The sequence below is a fragment of the Hippopotamus amphibius genome, chromosome 11, assembly GCF_030028045.1.
Source record: "Hippopotamus amphibius kiboko isolate mHipAmp2 chromosome 11, mHipAmp2.hap2, whole genome shotgun sequence".
NCBI classification, from domain to species: Eukaryota; Metazoa; Chordata; class Mammalia; order Artiodactyla; family Hippopotamidae; genus Hippopotamus; species Hippopotamus amphibius.
The window spans coordinates 1,855,135-1,873,655 of NC_080196.1; the positions used below are offsets into that span (position 1 = coordinate 1,855,135).

Consider the following 18,521-nt stretch of genomic DNA (forward strand, 5'->3'; position numbering starts at 1 on the left):
GTTCTCATGGTCTCTCTCCCATCAAGCTTGTTCTCAGTCCTACAAGGATGTGAGGGCTGATCTTCACTGGGACATCGGTGGCACCTGAAGGCTCTGATTCCTGTAACAAGCATTTTTATTTTAAAGCGCACCTAATTGTTTACAGTGACAGGAGGCAGCTTAGCCATAGACGTGCAGGCGTTAGTCAGAGGGCCCGTGGTGGTGGAGGAGGGGAGCCTTCCAGGGCGGCTGCAGAGGGTCAGCACGTCTCCTTGGCTCTGATCAGCCCGCTTTCAGGCACAGTAAGTGCTCAGCGTCCTTCAGGTTTGAATTACAACTGCTTGAGCCTCTGCCAACGTTTTTAGCACTAGAAGAAGGAAACGTGCCTTGTCGCTTTGTGTTGAAAACCCAAAGCTACACGCTCATCCTGCTCCCCAAGAAAATCCAGTTCTGCACAAATATCTTACAGCACGTGACCCTGGGCCCCAATGCAAACTTCACCTCTGCCTCCCCCAAGACAACCGCGCACTCCGTCACTGGCCTCGCGGGTCGTGGTTTAAAAATCAACAGGATTTTTTCCCACAATGCTTCAAACTCGAGGTTGAGATGCAATTGTAGCAGTGAAACACTCAGCCTCTTAGGATTGAGCCCGAGGAACCTGTCGCTCTATTTCTGTGCCTGGTAATTCAGGGATGTAAAGGGACTTTATTCTGTGCAGAAGGGAACAGAACAGGGATAGGTTTGCAGCAGATGCAGAAACAGTGGTGAGAGGAGATGTGAGATCAACAAGAAAACTGTCACCAGGCAACATGCTTGGTTGTCAGAGAGACAGACCGTCTTCAGTAATAACCCACGCGCGATCTTGGATAACAGCCCATAAGCCCTGAGCTAGGAAATGTCACTCTCAGGAGTGGGTGATGGCAAATGCTCTCCCAGAGAACCACGGCACCCAGCTCCCCTGTCCCATTCCATAAATCTGGCACATGCTGTAGACACAGTTCTGGGGGCTGCACATGTGAGGAGGGTGGAGTCCCTGCTGCCTGGAGCATGTGTGGCTTTTGTTCTTCCTGCTGCCGCAGCGCGGGCTGCATGTCACATCTTACTCGGCACAGTGGACTGCAGTCCCAGGACGCACCCAACTGTCCCCAGTGTCTTGCTTGCGAGCCCAGCCCGACCTTGCTGACGTATCACTGACATGTGGCCAGTGGAGCCCATTCCCGAGCAGGATGGTGCCTGGGCACGAAGACGCAGGGTGTTAGGGTCCGGAGGAAACTTACAGAACGTGGGCCTCGTTCGTCACTTTCCCAGGTGACGGATGTGGCTTCCATGACTGATGTGCCGGTGCCCACTTCCTTTTGCTCTCTGGGTCTGCTCGTCCAAGTAGAACCTGGTCTCTGTGCTCCGAGTCCTCTGCAGCTGACCTCGTCCTCCCATTTTCCTCCATGAAAGCACTCCTTGACGGCCAGGACCCTGCCACACTCCTTCCTGGTCCCCAGCCCACAGCACAGTATATTCACACATCACTACCAGGAGCACTAACACCTCCACCTGACCCGTGATCTTCAAAACGAGGAGTAAGTCGTGGTCAGCACAGCCCGTCCCTGCGTTGTCCTGAGTACAGTACTGGGGCCAAGGGCACAGGCTCTGCGGCCAGGCTCTAGGCTGAACCCTGGCTCTTTGTGACCCTGGAGCTGCCTATCGTCTCTGTCTCGGTTTTGCCGTCTGTAAAATGAAGACACTGGCGACAGCCACCTCATCAGATTGTCAAGGGAACTAAACAAGCTCTTAGCGAGTTTGGAGACGTTCCCATGCCATGAGCACTCTGACTCTGTAGAATGAGACACTACCTTCCTTTTAGAGTTTGATCTACGTGGGAGTCATGTCAAAGCAGAATCTCTCCAGGTTGCAGGTTGGAACTCAACAGCGCTGTGCCGGTGGTCAGGGTGGGGTGGTAGGTGGTGGAGGAAGACAGGCCTCGTCCCCCTTCTTTGGGGTTTTCCCACGTGAAACACTCAACTCCTGGGTTGGTGCGTCCCAGCACCATAAATTCAGCCCTCATTCAGCTTTTCCGCACTGGGATTTTCCATGCTGATTTTGATTTACTTTTATTTCTTCTAAAAAGTAGCAGGCAAAGAAGCCTTACCAAGAGTTTTATTTATTGCTGTAACAAAACTGTGGTTGAACTGCCCAGAAAGAGAGCGGTTTCCTGTGTAACTGATGGCCAGACTGCTCACACTCAGAGACTTTCTTAACATCCAAGAGAGAAGAGCTGGCTAGAGAGAGAAAAACCAGATACTTTATTTGGAGACTATTTTATCAGCACGTGAGCACACAAGCCAACACAGCGCTTCTGTCCTCAAGGGTGGAGCTTTGTCCACAAGGCAAGTTGTCATTCAAAACAGGTTTATCACGGGCTGTACACCCTACCCATGTGTGCCCACAAAAGGGAACATTAAGGAAACTCAGAGAGTATACAGACAGAACTCCTCTAGGTCTTTAGAAAGTAGAGGAGGGGTGCCTTGGCGGGGCTGACATCCAGGGGGCTGAGAGAATCCTACTACTTGTTCTGGGTGCTGATACATGGCTGAGATCATTTTGTGAAATATTTTTGAGCTGTCCTACTTAAAGGCATTGAAGGTACCATATAAAAAACACGTGTTAATGCGTAGCAAATGGCATTTATCAAAATAGAGATATTTTTCAAAAGATTTATAGGCTTTCTGAAATCAAATAAAGGTGATCCCTAGTTAGAAAAATTGAGGGTTGCAATGATTAAACAAAACAAATATTATCCACAAGCAATGAAGAGAACGAATGGTACTGTGGGGCTAGCCACCCCGTTCCGGGATTACCTGACCCCCCCGCCCCCACCAAGGGGCATCACTGGTCGCCTCTCCCCCTGACGGTGCGGTGCGCCTGCCCCGGTCCTCCGCTCTCATGCTTGGTGGTGCTGATTTCCTTGTGGCAATTGTCTCCCCACGTGGACGGCCACCTCCCAGAGGATCCCTCCGCCGTACTTCTCCCCTAATCTTCCGCACCTGGGGCGAGGAGAGGCACACGCTGGGTGCCCATTTTCCACCAGGTGAAGGATCACAGGACCACGTGGATGAACCTCAAAAACATGCTGAGTGAAAACAGTCACACACAAAAAGCACATATTTTATGACTCCATTTATATAAAATTCTAGAACAAACGAAAGTAATCTATAGTGACGTTAAACGTTTGGTACCGCTGCTGCCACTGGGTCAGTTAACCAGAGTTATGAACTGCACATTAGGCTACCCTAGAGCGGGGATCCTGTTTGGTCCATGGTTGCATCCTTAGGGCCTGGTTCGGAGCTAAGGCACACAACACACGCTGAGAGAACGCGTATTAAACCAGTGAGTGACTCTGAAGTCAGAACAAAGAGAATTCATCTGGGGACTTCCTGGATGGTGCAGTGGTTAAGAATCCGCCTGCCAATGCAGGGGACACTGGTTCGAGCCCTGCTTGGGAAGATCCCACATGCCACGGAGCAACTAAGCCTGTGAGCCACAACTACTGAGCCCATGTGCCACAACTACTGAAGCCCACCTGCCTAGATCCCATGCTCCACAACAAGAGAAGCCACCACAATGAGAAACTCTCGCACCACAGCAAAGAGTAGCCCCCGCTCACCACAACTAGAGAAAGCCCATGTGCAGCAACGAAGACTCAATGCAGCCAATATATAAATAAATAAATTTATTTAAAAAAGAGAGAGAGAATTCATCTGAACACTCTTAAGAGAGACTTCATGCTGTTGTCATGGTTCAGTGGAAGACTGTGAATCTTGTTCTAGATTAACAGTATTTCTGGAGTGAGTATATTTTAATTTTAAAAACCCACAATGATGAAAAAAATCATCAGTTTTTGAAAATTAGTTCAGCAGGCAACAACAGCAAGTATTTTAAGACAAAATATAGTAAGAAATTGAGTTTAAAAGGCACATAATTCCTTAGATTTTAATATAGTTAGGTCATATGAAAGCAATCGAAAATTTTGTTTCTACTGTTTTGCCTTGATAGAAAACAGCTGGGTTTACTTAAAAATGAGAAAATGTTTACCCAGTTTCCTAAATATTTCAGCTAACACATCAAATTTTGCACAGAAGACTAAGATTTGCGATGCATTTATTCTTTGAAAACTAACTTATTAAAATATTGTGCAATAATAAAATATTACACTTCTAATTTACAGGAAACTCTTACGTATCTGCTGAAGCAAAAGATCTAACTACCAGGATTTGTTGTAACAGATTTACAACATAAGGGAAGAGCTGGTGTAAGAACTTCTGGAAACCCTCTTTCAGTAACTTCCTCTTGCTGTGCAGGCTGGTTTTTTAAGTTGTCTCTCCTGTGTGCTGGAAAATCACCTTTGTTCCATGACACTTGTGAGGTTTCACACTACAGGTCATCCTCTGGCAGGGGAATTAGACAATTCATTCCCTCCACAGGCTCTGTCCACACCCTGCAGGCTGGGCGCCTGTCACACCAGCTCCCCTGTTTTTAGGTAGAAAGTGCCTAGTGTCGCAATTCTGTATATAATTAGAACCCTGCGAGGTTAGAAGAAGAAATGCTTCTATACTTTATAATCTGCACGTGTCTGCGAGCCATCGGCCTCTCCCCGATGGAGGTATAACACCTGAGTGGGTTTTCAAATGACAGATTAGTCCTCTAGTATATTTCTCATCCCCAACCAGATGTAGTTTTGTGCGGAGATCTCGGCTCTTGGCAGTGACCCTGGAGGGGCCAGGGTGCTGGATCTGTGCCACGGAACCGTGACAGCTCAGCAGGGCCTGCTGCACGGCCATCCACCTCCTCTTCCCAAGCAATTCCCGGTTACATGCTGCCTCTTCAAGCGCGAGTGCATGTGAGGTTGTAAAACGATTGAAGACGTCATTTAAGTTGGCCGAGATTCACAGCTGAGAGGGAAAGCACAGCACTGATACTGAAGGGCAGGAATCTCTGAGAATGCATTTCTCACCCCTCTGGACAACGCTTGGTGATGAACCGGGAGGACGTCTGCAGACCAGAGCTCCGAGGCCCCGGCAGCGTCCACTCCCATCTGCAGACTGGAGAGAGCATCGCCCACCTTACGGGGCTGGTATTAATACAAACATCACGTGGGGAGCGCCAGGCCTGGCCCGCTGCCATTTCGTTACGTCTTGCTGAGTCTCTCCCTGCCCCAAGCCGGAAGAATAGCCACGGTCAGTTCGCTGAGAGTCCCGGGTACGATTATTATTTTCTCCGAGTGAGGAGGATCAGGGCAGTGATCTGTTTAAAGGAATAGACCATGGCAGAAATACCTGACACATTTGACTCTTTTTTTTTTTTGGATGAATTTAAAAGTACTCTTGGTTTTGTAACACCCAACCAAGCCCCCTTCGCCCCTCCTCAAGATGGGCTGCCGCTTAAAGCCGAGGCGTTGTTCCTGGTGCGTGAACTCTGAGGACGTTCAGAACCCAGTTATCCAAACCTGACCCTCCACAAGGTGTGACTTTCAGCCCCTTGCTCTTGTGGCTGTATCCTGGGAGGTGACAGAGTGAAGCGAGTGGGGCTCTGGAAGCAGAGTCCTGCCTTTGGGGGTCTCTCCCGCCACTGCTTGAACGGTACCCCTCCTTGGGGCAGGTGGCCTGCATCCACTCTCCTGGCCCTTGGCATTTCCCTCTTCATGGTGTGTCCTGTGCAGCTGAAGTTCTTAATTTTCATTTGGTCTAACTTGGCATCAAAAATGCGTGAATGCCTAGAAATAAATCTAACAAAAGGGGTGTGTGTGTGTCCCCTTAAGAGATCATTATCTCCACACATTCATGAAAATACATTATCTTCTAAAAGCTTTACTGTTTTGCTTTCACAGTTAAGTCTATGTGCAGTCCATCTGGTACTGGTTTTTGTTTAGGTTTAAGGCAGGAATCAACCCTAATTTTTTTCCATATGGGCTCCTGAATGTCCCAGAACAACGTACGGAACATGTCCTCCCTGCAGGCCCACTTTGAAGTGCCACCTTTGTCATAAATATGATGACCGTGTGATTCATCGTCCAAAGGGATTCGATGTTGAGGGTGACGGGGGCGTGGCTAATAGTTCCACTAGAGGCAGAAACAGGCTGTTTTGCCCTGGGATGAGGGTCACAGCTCGTGAGGCAGGGCTCGTGTTACACGAGGCTGTTTCTGGGCTCTCTGTTCTGTTCCATTTTTGACCATCGTTGCCCCAAAACCCCCTCTTATCTTATTTCTGCAGCTTTAGAGTAAGTCTTGATTCAATGAAGTATGTCTTCCTGTCTGGTTCTTCTTCAAGATTGTCTTCGATATTCTTGGCCCTTTACGTTGCTGTGTAAATATTAGAACCACTTGTCATGTTTCACCGAAAGCAAAACAAAACAAAAGCTGGGTTTTTTTATTGATTCTTCAGATCCGTCAGCACATCTGAAGTAATGAATCATGACCACGGTACAGCTCTCCATTTATTTATCTCGTCTTCATTTTTCTCTCAGTAACATTAATAGTTTTCTGTACTGTAGAGGTCCTGAACATCTTTTGTTGGATTTAGTCCCAGGCACTTGAACATTTTTTGGCATTTCTGTAAATGCTTTTAAAAAATGTTTACACTGGTGATGTTACATAGAAATACAGATCAACTTTTAATTGCATTTGTAGCCAGCAGCATCTTACCTAACTCACTTTTAAATTCTAATAATTTAGACTTTTTATGAAAATAATAATTGAAAATAGGGAATTCCCTGGCGGTCCAGTGGTTAGGATTCCATGCTTTCACTGCCAAGGGTGCAGTTTCAGTCCCTGGTCAGGGAACTAAGATCCCATAAGCCTTGTGTGGCCAATAAATAAATAATAAAGTTTAAAAAAATCTAAAATATTCTGTTTGTTCTTTCAAATCATTACATACTGTATTTTTCTCGAGCTACTGCAGCAGCTAGGATCTTCATTAAATTGCTGTAGAAACGGTGGCAACATGCATTCTTCAATTGTAGGCCAATTTCTCCTTTATTTCTTTCTATTTCTGTTGTTCCATTTGGAGGCCGTGGCGTTGGGTGCATACAGTTTAGAAAGGTTATGTTTCCCTAGTGAGCTGACTCATCTTATCGTTATGCAGTGCCTGTCTTTATCTCTGGAACAAGAGAAACTACTTTGCCTGATATTTTTAGCTACATCGACTTTTATGGTTAGCATTTGCGTGATATATCGTTTCCATTCTTTTCCTTTCAAACCCTCTCTATTTTTATGTCATAGATGTATTTCCTGTAGACACCATCTAGTATTTTTTCAATCCTGCCTAACCATCTTTGTCTTTTAAGTAGAACATGTAGTCAATCTACCTTCTAAGTGAGTGATCACTTGGAGTGTAATGTGCCGTCTTGCTATTCTCCGTGGCTGTTTTGTGTGTGTCTCTCTCTTTTTTCTTTCCTCCTTTTGGATTGTGTACTTGTTGCTCTTCCTTTTTTCCTCTTTGGTTTATTTGGGAAATTATAAACCCTTTTACTATTCTTCTAGTGGTTACCTTAGACAGTGCAACACGCATCCTTGACGTATCAAAATCTAAGGTACTGGTAATTATACTTCTATTCTCTTCCCAGAGGACGCAAGGACGTTTGAACGTTTACATCGATTTCCTTCCCCAGCTTCTATGCTGTCCTTTATTTTAATTCTGTATATATTTGAAGGTGCATAGACATTATAACTGTCATTTAATATCGTCTATATTTGTTTAACTTTACCACATTTACAGTTTTGTTTCTTCCTCTTTATTCTTTCCTACAACTGACATTCTTCCTCCATAAAGAATATCCTCTAGAATTTTTTTTAAATCTGCTGATGGTGAACTCTCAGTTTTTGTTTTTCTGAAAATATTGTGAGGGACACTTTTCCTGGGTATGGAATAATTCTAGGTCGGCAGGGTCTTCTGGTACTGTTTTCCCCAACATATTAAAAGAATCATCCCGTGATCTCCTGGCTTTCATCGTTTCTGCTGATACGTGTGTTGTCTTTCCAACCACTGCTCCTGTGAGGGCTCTTTGTCCTTTTCCTTCGGTCGTTTCATCTGTTTTCTTTTCTGATCCTGCCTTAGTGTCTGGATTTCTCCTGTGTCACTGGCTGCATCTGGGGATGTGTTTCTCTGGTGGGTCCTGCTTGGGGTTTGAGTAGGACTTGGGGAATCTGTGTGTTGAGGTCACATCAGTTTGGAACCCTCATGTTGAATGTCAGCTCTTTAGACATTATTCTGCCCCACACGGCCTCTTCTTTTCTCTTTTGCTGTGAAGTGTCTTCTGACTGACTCCTTTGAGTTTTTTATCTTCCCTTTTGTATTTTTCCATCCTTTTGTCTTTCTGGATTTTATTTATTACATTTTTCTTTATGGGAGAAATTATAGGTAATTTCTCCTGACCCGGACAATTCACAGTTGCTCTCTTTTACTATCTTTAATTTGCTAATAAGTCTTATCTGTTTAGTTCTTCATTCATTACTGGAATCTCTATTTCATTTTTATTCGGAGGTACGTGTCTCTTCCACGTTTCCGGTTTTCCGCTGAAATGTTTACCCTTGTCTTTCAGCATCTGGATCACAGAAAACAGTGTTGTTTTGTACTTTGCACGTGATGGTTCGGGTATTTGGAGTCCCGGGACCTCTGTTTCTATTATCTGTTTTTTTTGTTTTGTTTCACTTTTTGGTTTTGGTGTTGTGTTGTTTTGCTGGTTTTAATCTACATTGTCGTGGCTCTTCACCCGTCCAGTTATCTTTGATTGCATGCTGGGTACTGTATCAGAAACGCTGATTATGAAAAATAATTTGAGGGAGGGTGGGAGGGAGTCGCGGGAGGGAGGGGATGTGGGGATATACATATACATACAGCTGATTCACTGTGGTGTACAGCAGAAACTGGCACAACAGCGTAAAGCAATTATATTCCAATAAAGAGCTTAAAAAAATAATTTGAGGTTTATGGGTAATCTTTCCGCAGAGATGATCTTTGTTTGCTTCTGCCATATACCTCTGAGTTGCAGCAAACCAGGATGCATGTGACCCACTTCTAAGCACTGGAATTTTCCAGGCTGTCCAGCAACTTACAGCAGGACTGCATTCCAAGATGGTTCCCTCACACCTGTAGGGCGTCAAACAAAAGCACAGGAGGTATAACGGGGGCCCCACTCTTGACAGGTCCAAACTCAGCCTACCTGGCCTAGAACATCGCCAGAATCCCTGCTCCACGCTCATTCGTCTCTTTTGGATTGGGAAAGCGCAGGGCACAAGAGAGGCCCTGATTTCCATCTGCACCAGTTTCTCCTGGATCTCGGCCCAGTAGCTGCTCATGAGTGTGTCAACCTTCCCCCCGTGGGCTCATGCTTATTTTGTTTGGTTGGTTTTTCAGTTGCTCTTAAGAGGCTTCTGAGTTACCAGTTTCATCATTATGAGAAGTAGACGTTCTCCACATAAAATATGAATTGGGGGAGTTCCTGGCGGTCCAGTGGTTAGGACTCCATGCTCTTACTGCTGGGGGCCCTGATTCAGTCCCTGGTCGGGGAACCAAGAGCTCCTGCGCTGCACACAGTGAGGCAAAAAAAAAAAAAAAGAAGGAGAAGAAGAAGAATTGGATCTAGTCTCTGCTCTCGAACTTACTGGTTGTTCTGACGTCAACAACTGACTGGTAGTCCGTGGACCTGTTCCCTCAAACACAAAAAGCAAGATTTGAGCAGGGTTGCGTGGGGCCCACGTAACTTGATTAACACGATTTTCTCTAAATCACCGAGTAGATTTTAGGATGAGGCGTCAGAAGGGAAGAGGCGCAGAACGCAGTGACGTGGCTAAGAGGGCCTGGGATGTGGCGGGTGCTAGTGAGCATCTTAAGGAGAAAAGACGGAACCAATGCTTGCCAACGTGAGGTTTGCTGAAATTTCGATTTTGTGCCGTGGAGTCAGCACGGACGTGAGTGCTGTCCAGCCAAGAACCCCCTTGTACCGTCTGGGCTTGTCTGAGATCCGCGAGAAACAAGAAGAGGACTGAGGTCAGTCTGGTTTGCAGAATCTTAGGAAACTTTATTAACCAGCCCACCAGCTTTGTGGGAGCAAGAAGATGCAACACTTCACGCCCCGTTCCAAGGGCCACGTCAACAAAGGTTTATATTCATCAGAGAGCACCCCCTACCCCGTCTCCCACCACAGCACCGCATAAAGCCATCCCACAGCCACAAAAACCTGTACCAGGTGATGGACGTCACGAGCCTTTAGCAGAAAACACAGGAGAAGCCGCTTAACAGTGAGATCTCTGCACCACCTCTTTGCGCAACAGTATCTCCTACGACATTTTTCTTTCTGTCGTTTTCTGCCATCTTTCACGACGAGATACCTACTGCTCTATTCCTTGTGATACCACTCCAACTCACATCAGGAGGGAAAAGGGAGAACAAAAAAGGGAGGGCTTAGGTTATCCCCAGGTGGCTCTTCGATCGTTTGAAACCTGGAGGGCTGTGACGGGACACCAACCCTGCAGGAGGCAGAGCCAGGGGCATTGCCAAGGCAAGCCTGTCTTCATAACCTGGGCCCTGGACTGGGGTGCTGTCCTGAGTTTCAACTGAATATGCTTTTAAGCCTCCCTTCAGCAATCAGGGTGTCTCTCTATTATGGCTTCCAAAAGTCTATCTGTAAAACAGATGACAGCGTGACCGTGTCCACTCTCCCCGCGCCCGGCTCTCAGGAAAGTTTAGCAACTTCATAGATGGCTACATTGTCAAGAATCTACACATCTGATTTTTTTTCTTTTTTAACTCGCACTCAAAAGAAATCACTGAATTTTTTCAGGATAAAAAAAGAACACATACCCATGCCAAGTTAATAGGTATGAACAGCCAACAGAACTGAGCTTATAAAGGAGATTAAAGATTCGTTTTTGGATAACAGCTTTACTGCTAAAGATCTATGAAAATGGTCACCATTGAAAGGGCAGGTAGAAAGCTCCAAGCTTGACCTTGTACTTCTCGTGTCTACGGGGAGGTCAGTCTGCCGAGGAACAGGATGTTAGCAGAGGGATTGTGCCGAATGAAGAAAATGAACGGATGGTTGGCAATGAAATCCTCCTCCGGCATCAGCATGGCGTAGGTGGCGATGCCTGCGGTGGCGGCCGCCGCCTCCGTGCCCTCCTCGTTCACCTCCACGAAGGACTTGTGGACCACCTTCGATATGAAGAGGTCTCTGGCTCCCGACATGCCGGACAGGTCCGCCTGGCTGCTGAAGAGCTCCTGCATGCCGAGGCGGGCCAGCGGGTCGTTGAGGATGTAGCTCTCCTCCAGCCTGAACCTGGGCAACTGGACGTTGACCTCAAGAAGATCCAGATTCTCGCGTCTGGTCCACTCACGCAGCTTTTCCAAAGACAGCTGTTGCTCAATCTGGAATCAGAATGAGCAAAAAGAAGAGCTGAAACCGTGTTATATAAGTAAGTTAAGGAAGCACTGTTGAAATGAAAGGCCCCGTCATATCAGCTGCTCACTAGTTTTCTCCAGTTCCACACCAAGATAGATTCTATTTGGAGGACTTCATTTCTTTCTGGCTATTGTGATAACAAACAGAGCTGCGTTCCGAGCCCCCAAGGACCCAGGTACAGGGACTCCAGAGATGGGGTTCATCACCACCCACACATCCAGCCAGGACTTCCCACGCCCCCACCACACTGAGCCACTGGCCACCAGGGCGGATACGGCCCTAGTGGGTTGTCATGCAAGAGGATATTTTAAAGCTTTCTTCTATTTATTCTATTCTATTTATTCTGAACACCAGTGATCACTGGGGTTACCTGTGACCCCCACACAGCCAGAGTTATTGCTAAGAGATTTAGGTCGAAGGTGAAAGCAGAAACGGACCTGGCTCCTCATCTAAAATGGGATAAAAGCTGTAGCTACTAGCAGCACCGCCGCGCGTGCTAAATGCGTGGCCCCACACACGTGCTCTGCAGGGTCAGCGACCGTCGTTCCTGTCGCGGCTGCTGTGCACTGGAACAGAACCACATTCCACGTCTCTACTGATGCGCACAGTGCCCTCAGGCTCTCTCTTTTACAATCAGGAAGGGACAGATACAATTGAAAGAAGGAACACATTGGTTTTAACCCACGCTCTATCGTTGCAAACGAACGCCTTCCCGAGAGCAAGTTTGGTTAGGGAGCGGGAGGGGAGAGCGGGCAACCGGCCAGAGACACTGAAGCAAAACCACACTCCTCACCGTTTTGCCTCCTCCTGGTCCTGGCAAGAGACACCATTGCCTTTAAATTACAAATAACAGAAGCTGCAGACAAAGTTCAGGTTAGGAATTGGGCTTCTCTCTCAGACTGACAGGTCACATGCGTCTTTTCCTGCCCCGTAGCTACTGGGCGTTTAAGGCACAATCTGTGTGAGCTGGAGTGAGAATAAGCAGGGTCCTAACAGGACCTCATAGCGCACGGTGCGACTGTATACGCTCACGTTTCAGGGTTTTTAATTTCTAAAAATTGTTGTAATGAAAGCATCCTCACTCGCGGCACTTTCCTCTAAGGTTCACCTAAGGGCGTCTCCACGAGCTGCCGCTGGGCAGCAGGACCCCTGGCTTGTGCCTTAGAGGATCCCACCAGGCGGTCCACGGACAGCAGCTGGACACGGAAACGCGGGGCTTCCAGCGGGACGTGCCGAGGGACTCCTTCACAAAGCAGCGACAGGGAACTGGGAAGGTACGCCGGGTCACTCCAGAAAACACAGCACAAGCACTCACCCCCGACACACACACACACACACACACACACGCACACACACGGGGCCCGCGCAGGGCACAGGGGCCGCACCTGCTTCAGACCCGTGGACTCGTCCTGGATGCCGTCCGGCAGCAGGATGACCATGCTGAGGTCCTTGCCCTGGTAGGGCATTTCCAGTACCCGGCACTTAAGGTCCTCGATACGGCCAAACGGAAATTTCTTCTTCTGATACATCATCTTCACTGTCTTCGTGTCTTTCTGAAGAGTTAACACACAGATCGCTCTCGTTATTACCCGCGTGGCTTCAGAGCACAGGGTCCTGCTGGACGGGCGCCCCCCTCACCTTATTCAGTCTGAAAGGTGCATCCTTCGTGGCCTCCGTCATGAACTTCTCCTCCCAGTTGCCTTTGAAATAGATGGCGTTCACCAGGACCAGTTTAGTCAGGCTATCAACCATACCTGAGGCCAACAGCTCCGGGATTTTCCCTAAAAAGACAAAGTTAGCTTTCTAAAACTCCGCCTATCAGAATTCCAAACTCGAGCTGACCTTTGATTCGCACTGAAATGCAACTCAAATGCTCCCTTCTGTTTAATTTCCTTTAACCCGGTGCTAAGCTAGCCAAGCGCCTCGGGGTGCTTCTACTTTAAATAAACCAACTCACCCACACTGCCCCAAGAGGGCCAACGGTCGTCTTCAAAACGAGTCAGTTGTTTAAAGGGCTAAACACAGGGAAATTCTCCTTTTCTGGAACGTGTGATAAACAGATCTGGCCTCACGTTGTGACTGGCCATTCTTTTTCAGGGAAAGAAAAATTTCTTCACCAAAATGTTTTTAATCACAAATAAACATACCCCGTTCTTCAAATCATCCAAGTAGCTGCCTAACTCTCACAGGAACGCGTTCAACAAATTATCCAAAAGGCATTTTCAACAAATATCCCAAAGGTAGGACAGTCCTCCCCAGAAACACAGGCCCCACGCACGACCCGGCAGGGCCATGACAGTCCCCCGTGGAAGGAACACGGGTGTCCTGTGGGTGCCCCGACCATTCCCTGACGGCAACAGAGACGCGAGGCAGAAAAACAGCCCGAGGGGACTCAGCCCCACCTCCCCACCTTGATCTCCTAGGCAAGATGCTGGCAAAAGATATTTATGACCACAGCAGCTTGTAAACACTGATTCACAAGACCTCCACCCCTGTTACTCCACATTCAATATGAGTTTTAATTTTAATACGTAGCTTGGGGAACTTAGGGGAGGAAACACGGAGCACCTTCGGTTAAATCACTTGTACGTTTCCACTGTGAGGAATTCCTACATTTGAAAGCTGTCCAGCCCTGGGAAGTGCAAGGTGGACCCCAGGGTCGGGCCGAGGGGCGAGGGAGGGGGAGAGGGGGTCACCTGCAGCCGGGAGCCGGGGGGAGGAAAGGAAGGACCAGCGTGTACGACCAGGGCTGCCCTCGCTCACCTTCCGTCTGCCCTTTGACCCACTCGTTTATGGCCTTCCTCGCGTCTTCGGAGGCCTTCAGAAAATCCACACTGGCCAGGTCAGCACCATACATTTTCTGAGTTGAAGCTAAGAACTCCTGTTTAAGAAAAAAAAAGGAAATGTCATGAATAACTCCTACTGCATACAGAAATGGTTTTCTAAAATCCTTAAAAGCAACGGAAATTGTCCCAAAAGGCATATTTCATGGCAGCAAAGAAAATTCTAACCCTTAGACTTTTATTATAGTGAAAAACACATAGCATTCAACTGGCGATCTTAACCACTTTTACGTGTACAGTTCATTAGTTTCGGTGTCGTATAAAATTTACCAATTCTTTTCTACCCTTTGACTAACATTTTCATAAACAAGCAAATGCTGATTGTACTTGGAAGGGAGTTACAGAATTCACTCTTGCTTTAGTAAAACAGCCAGAACTTTTCACTGTGGAGACTAGCAAATGAAACCACTTCCATTTATGGGCGTACCGTCTGTTCTGTTTTCATTCTGGATGGTTTTTCTGCATGTTTATAAAAATTAAAACTGACTCCTGTGACTTGATTGTGCTGGAAAAAAGTCTGCATTGTCTAGTGAGTTTTAGAACACGAAAAGCAAAGTACTTACCGGGAGGAAATCGTAGCTTTTCTCCCCGAATAACCTGTTAGCAAGTTTCAGAATATAGGGAGCCCCACACTTGTTGATATCAGCATTCAGACTCTGAAATCTGGAATGAATCTCCTCAACCCCTTCAAAATGGAGAGCCTAAAATAAAGAACATAGTCCTTCTATAACCATTTATTTTGAAACTATACCCTGGTTGCTTGGCATCTGCTTCCATCACATTGAATTAACATGTTTCTATGACTAGTTATCGGTGATGCCCGGCCCGAGACCTTAGTCACTTTTCTTTGCAGAACGAGTAACAGAAAATCCAAATGCGCAGCTTCGGGAAACATAGTAAGTACATTAGAAACTGTTTTCACATCACTTTTTTCTTATAATTATAGACCCACACATACGAGTAGTTAATAAACTAAATATTTATACAAATCTGCTTCTTCCCCCCCCAAATTGTAAATTGTATGTCCATATGTATATTCTGTACAAATATAATTTTCCTGGAAGTTCTCAGAAGCAGTAAAGACAAGAATCATCAGCTATGCAAGAACACAAAGGTATTACAGAGGGAGGGCTTCTTTTTTAATTGCACTATTAGCACCAGTAACTCACTTACTTAAAAATAGTTTCTTTAAACTTCACATTGGGCAAAAGTTTAATTTCCCTTATATCAGTTACATCAACAGTCCCCTTATGGCTTTATGAGGCCTGGGTTCCCTGCTTTTCAGGCACAAAGAACAGACCTCTGCCGGGTACAAAGGCCAGCTCCTGACTGAGCTATGGCATGTGTGTGTAGGGTGCTGTGATCCATCTCTGTAATGGAAAGGAGAGGGGGAGACTTCAGACTATTCCTCACTGAGGTTATGAAGTTCCTGGAAAGCCTCAAAGCAGAAGCCAAGATTACCTTGCAGAGGACAACTGACAACAGTCGGTACCAGGGGTTCTTTTAAAAGTGGACTTTTGAAAACTTTCAAATGCTTTTGTACCTGCCATGATGAAAAAGGCTGGTTTTCCATAAAGTACAGAAATAGAAGCTTGCAGCTGGGACAGGCCCATGAACTTGAATCTAGGCTGGACCTCCCCTGGCTCTAGGCGCAGCACAATCTGTGACCCGTATGTTAGAAAGACCTTCACCTTCACCCCTCTTTTTAAGGAAAGCAGAGTTCCCTGCGCAGAATAAAGCACGCCCAGCACACAGGTGCCCTCCACGCCCACCAAGGACAGGCAGGAGCCTCCGCCTCCCCGCCCCCTCTCCCTGCAGGCCTTCCTGCTCACACAGGAGCAGCAGGGCACAGCCCACCGGGACACACCCGGCGCCAGGCCTGGGGCTAGGAGCACGGGGTCACGGGCTCTCATGCCCCCTCGACTTCTCGACTAGGTGTCATTAGGCCCAAAGGTAACGAGCCACAGCTGGCATCATTCAAGGAGCTGGGCATCACAGGCAAAGCAGAAACTGGACAGTCCCCGGGCAAGGGAGGAGGTGGGCCACAGGAAAGCCGTGCACACGCGTTGCTGGAACAGAAGCAGCACGAGGCAGGGGTCCGTCAACCTTCTTACGGCTCTTACTGCCCTCAACCCAACGAAACCCAGAGCCTGACACATCGCAGGTGCTCCGTAAAGACTGGATCACGAATGACAGCCTGCATCCGAGCGCAGTTTTCCTGGGGCTTTTTCTGAAAGTCTGACTTCATGAAGTACCATGTATAATATAACACACCATGCTGAACACCGAGATACCGCCCTACAAACACACGGCAAGAGCTCAAAGGCACAACTTTCCGGTACAGACTGTGGTGGGAGCCAGCCGGGAAAGCACACTCTTTCTGCTAGTTTCTGCGGACCTTGGACATCTGCGCGGCGGTATTGCCTCTGGCCCCCAGGAGGATCATGGCCAGGGCCGAGGAGATGCTGAAGGGGGAGACGAAGAGGTTTCCAGCAGGATCGCTCTTGCTCAGGGTGCGGAACAGGTCCAGGGCGAAGCGGGTGTTTGCCGCGCTCAGCTGCTCCATGGTGAGGCTGCAACACAGAGCAGAGCCTGAGCGGCCGCGCCCACGCCAGCCAGCCACGCCCTTCCCACCCCCTCTCCCGCTCGGGCAGCACCTGAAATACCCTGCAACATTCTCTCTCCCTCCTCTCTCTCTCCCTGCCTGGCTCGGAGGGTGAAACACTCCACGTGCACAAATGTGGGCGCTTGGGGCGACTGGGCAAGGATTCAGTACTGACAGGGGACCAGCACTCCGTGTCCTAAAAGGCCTGGCCGTGCAGACAGGTGCATCTGGGCCCTTCCCGGCTGCAGGGGGAGCACACCCCCACCCTCCCCTGCTGCACCGGGAACACACACCCCACCCTTCCGTTCAAGTCTCTAATTCATTTGAGCTATGAATCCATTGCCCACGTTTACCTGAAAAAGAATGTTTCCATTAGAAAATCATAGCTACCTGCTGTGGATTAAAGCAAATTCCAGCAAAAGAGACAGAATTATCCTCATTTTTGAGATTCACTTGCTGATATCTGGAGAGGTCCAGTGTCCCCGGTCTCACAGCCAGCAGCCAATGGGACAGTTTGGAAACCCAACCCAGGCCCCGGGGTCTGGGGGAGCAGCCGGACAAGGAGAAGGTGACGAGTGGCCTCTGTCACGCCCGCAGGCCGCGGAGGACTGCAGGTGAAGCCCCCGGCCTTGGGCCTCCGCTCAGCCAGCCGCTCTCCCCGCCCGACCTTGACTCTCAGCCCCCAGACGGGCGAGGAAGAGGGGCAGCCGCGCTGCCCGCCCGGAGTAGGTCCTGAGCTGAACTACTGCCGTCGTTGCTGATACATCATCTCTGGGATCGCCCTGGCCTCCCTTCCCCGCCTCCAGCCGCCGGGGCTGCCCGGAAACCGGCCCAAACAACTCGAGGAGGAAGCGAGAGAGAGAGAGAGAGAGAGAGAGAGAGGCGTTCTGGACTCCGGTTTCGGTTCCGCCTTCAGGCCGCCAGGGAGCGACCTCGGTCTCCCGCGGGCCACGCGGCCCGGCGCCCCGGACGCGGTACCGGGGGCCCCGGGGCGGAGCGCACGGCGCGGCGGGGCGGCCACCGGGCAGGGCGCACGCGGGGCGCAGGGCCGGTGGCGGTGACCCCGGGCCCCGGCGGGGCGCGGGGCAGGGCCGAGTGAGCCCCGGACGCGGGACCCCGCGGGCGCTGGCGGATGGGCGCCTCCCCGCCCGCCCCGCTCCCCGCCCCGCCTTACCCGCTGCGGGGCTGCCTGCGAGGTCTGCGGAGAGCGCCGAGCGCCGCCCTTATAGCGGCGGAAGGAGTGTCGCCGGCGGGCGGGGGCCGCGCGGTGGGCAGGGCGGCCCTGCCCCGGGGGATGGATTCCCCAGGAGTCTGGGCGGTGCCCGGGCGGTGAGGGCCGCTCCACGCAGCGCCCTCGGGGCGACCAGCGCCTCTCCGAGTGCCGGGCAAACTCACGTCTCTGTCAGGGACCTGATGGGCTGTTTCCTAAGGGGTGAATGACTGAGATGACAGGGTGTCGCCTCTTAGAGGGCAAACCAGCCTCTTTGGAATCGTATCTGTACGCGCCGAACTCTGGGTTATTCGGGTGGGGGGGCCGTGGGGAGGGGCCTCTAGGCTGAGAGAAAACAGAATCGGTTCCAAACAGCATCCTCCATGTCACTGTCTCTCAGGTAACCGTGAGTTCGGCCCCAAGACCCGCGGCACGTGT

At 49.2% G+C, this 18,521-nt stretch overlaps 1 protein-coding gene across 3 annotated transcripts; it reads right to left on the reverse strand.

Annotated features, from left to right (window-relative positions):
* Positions 1-10,026: 10,026 nt before the first annotated feature.
* On the reverse strand, positions 10,027-18,291 carry SERPINB1 (serpin family B member 1). Of its 3 annotated transcripts, none has more exons than XM_057700175.1 (7): positions 18,048-18,291; positions 16,667-16,841; positions 14,832-14,969; positions 14,189-14,306; positions 13,064-13,206; positions 12,811-12,978; positions 10,027-11,391 (listed from the first exon to the last, which is right to left on the reverse strand). In XM_057700175.1, exons 2-7 carry the CDS (start codon positions 16,832-16,834, stop codon positions 10,990-10,992), a joined length of 1,137 nt encoding a protein of 378 aa, XP_057556158.1. In that variant the 5' UTR covers positions 16,835-16,841; positions 18,048-18,291; the 3' UTR covers positions 10,027-10,989. The 3 variants fall into 3 exon arrangements, with proteins under 3 accessions (XP_057556158.1, XP_057556156.1, XP_057556157.1); XM_057700173.1 differs by lacking the exon at positions 18,048-18,291 and adding an exon at positions 17,264-17,403; XM_057700174.1 differs by lacking the exon at positions 18,048-18,291 and adding an exon at positions 17,227-17,359.
* Positions 18,292-18,521: the final 230 nt, after the last annotated feature.

Bases quoted from the DNA above. Each gene is read 5' to 3' on its own strand.
- SERPINB1 (XM_057700173.1), bottom strand. From the start codon at position 17,313: ATGAGGATAATTCTGTCTCTTTTGCTGGAATTTGCTTTAATCCACAGC. The intron at 14,970-16,666 runs GTCCGCAGAAAC...TCTTTATTTTAG, and splicing joins CCGCCGCGCAGATGTCCAAG to GCTCTCCATTTTGAAGGGGT. The intron at 12,979-13,063 runs GTGAGGGGGGCG...TTAACTCTTCAG, and splicing joins CACCTTTCAGACTGAATAAG to AAAGACACGAAGACAGTGAA.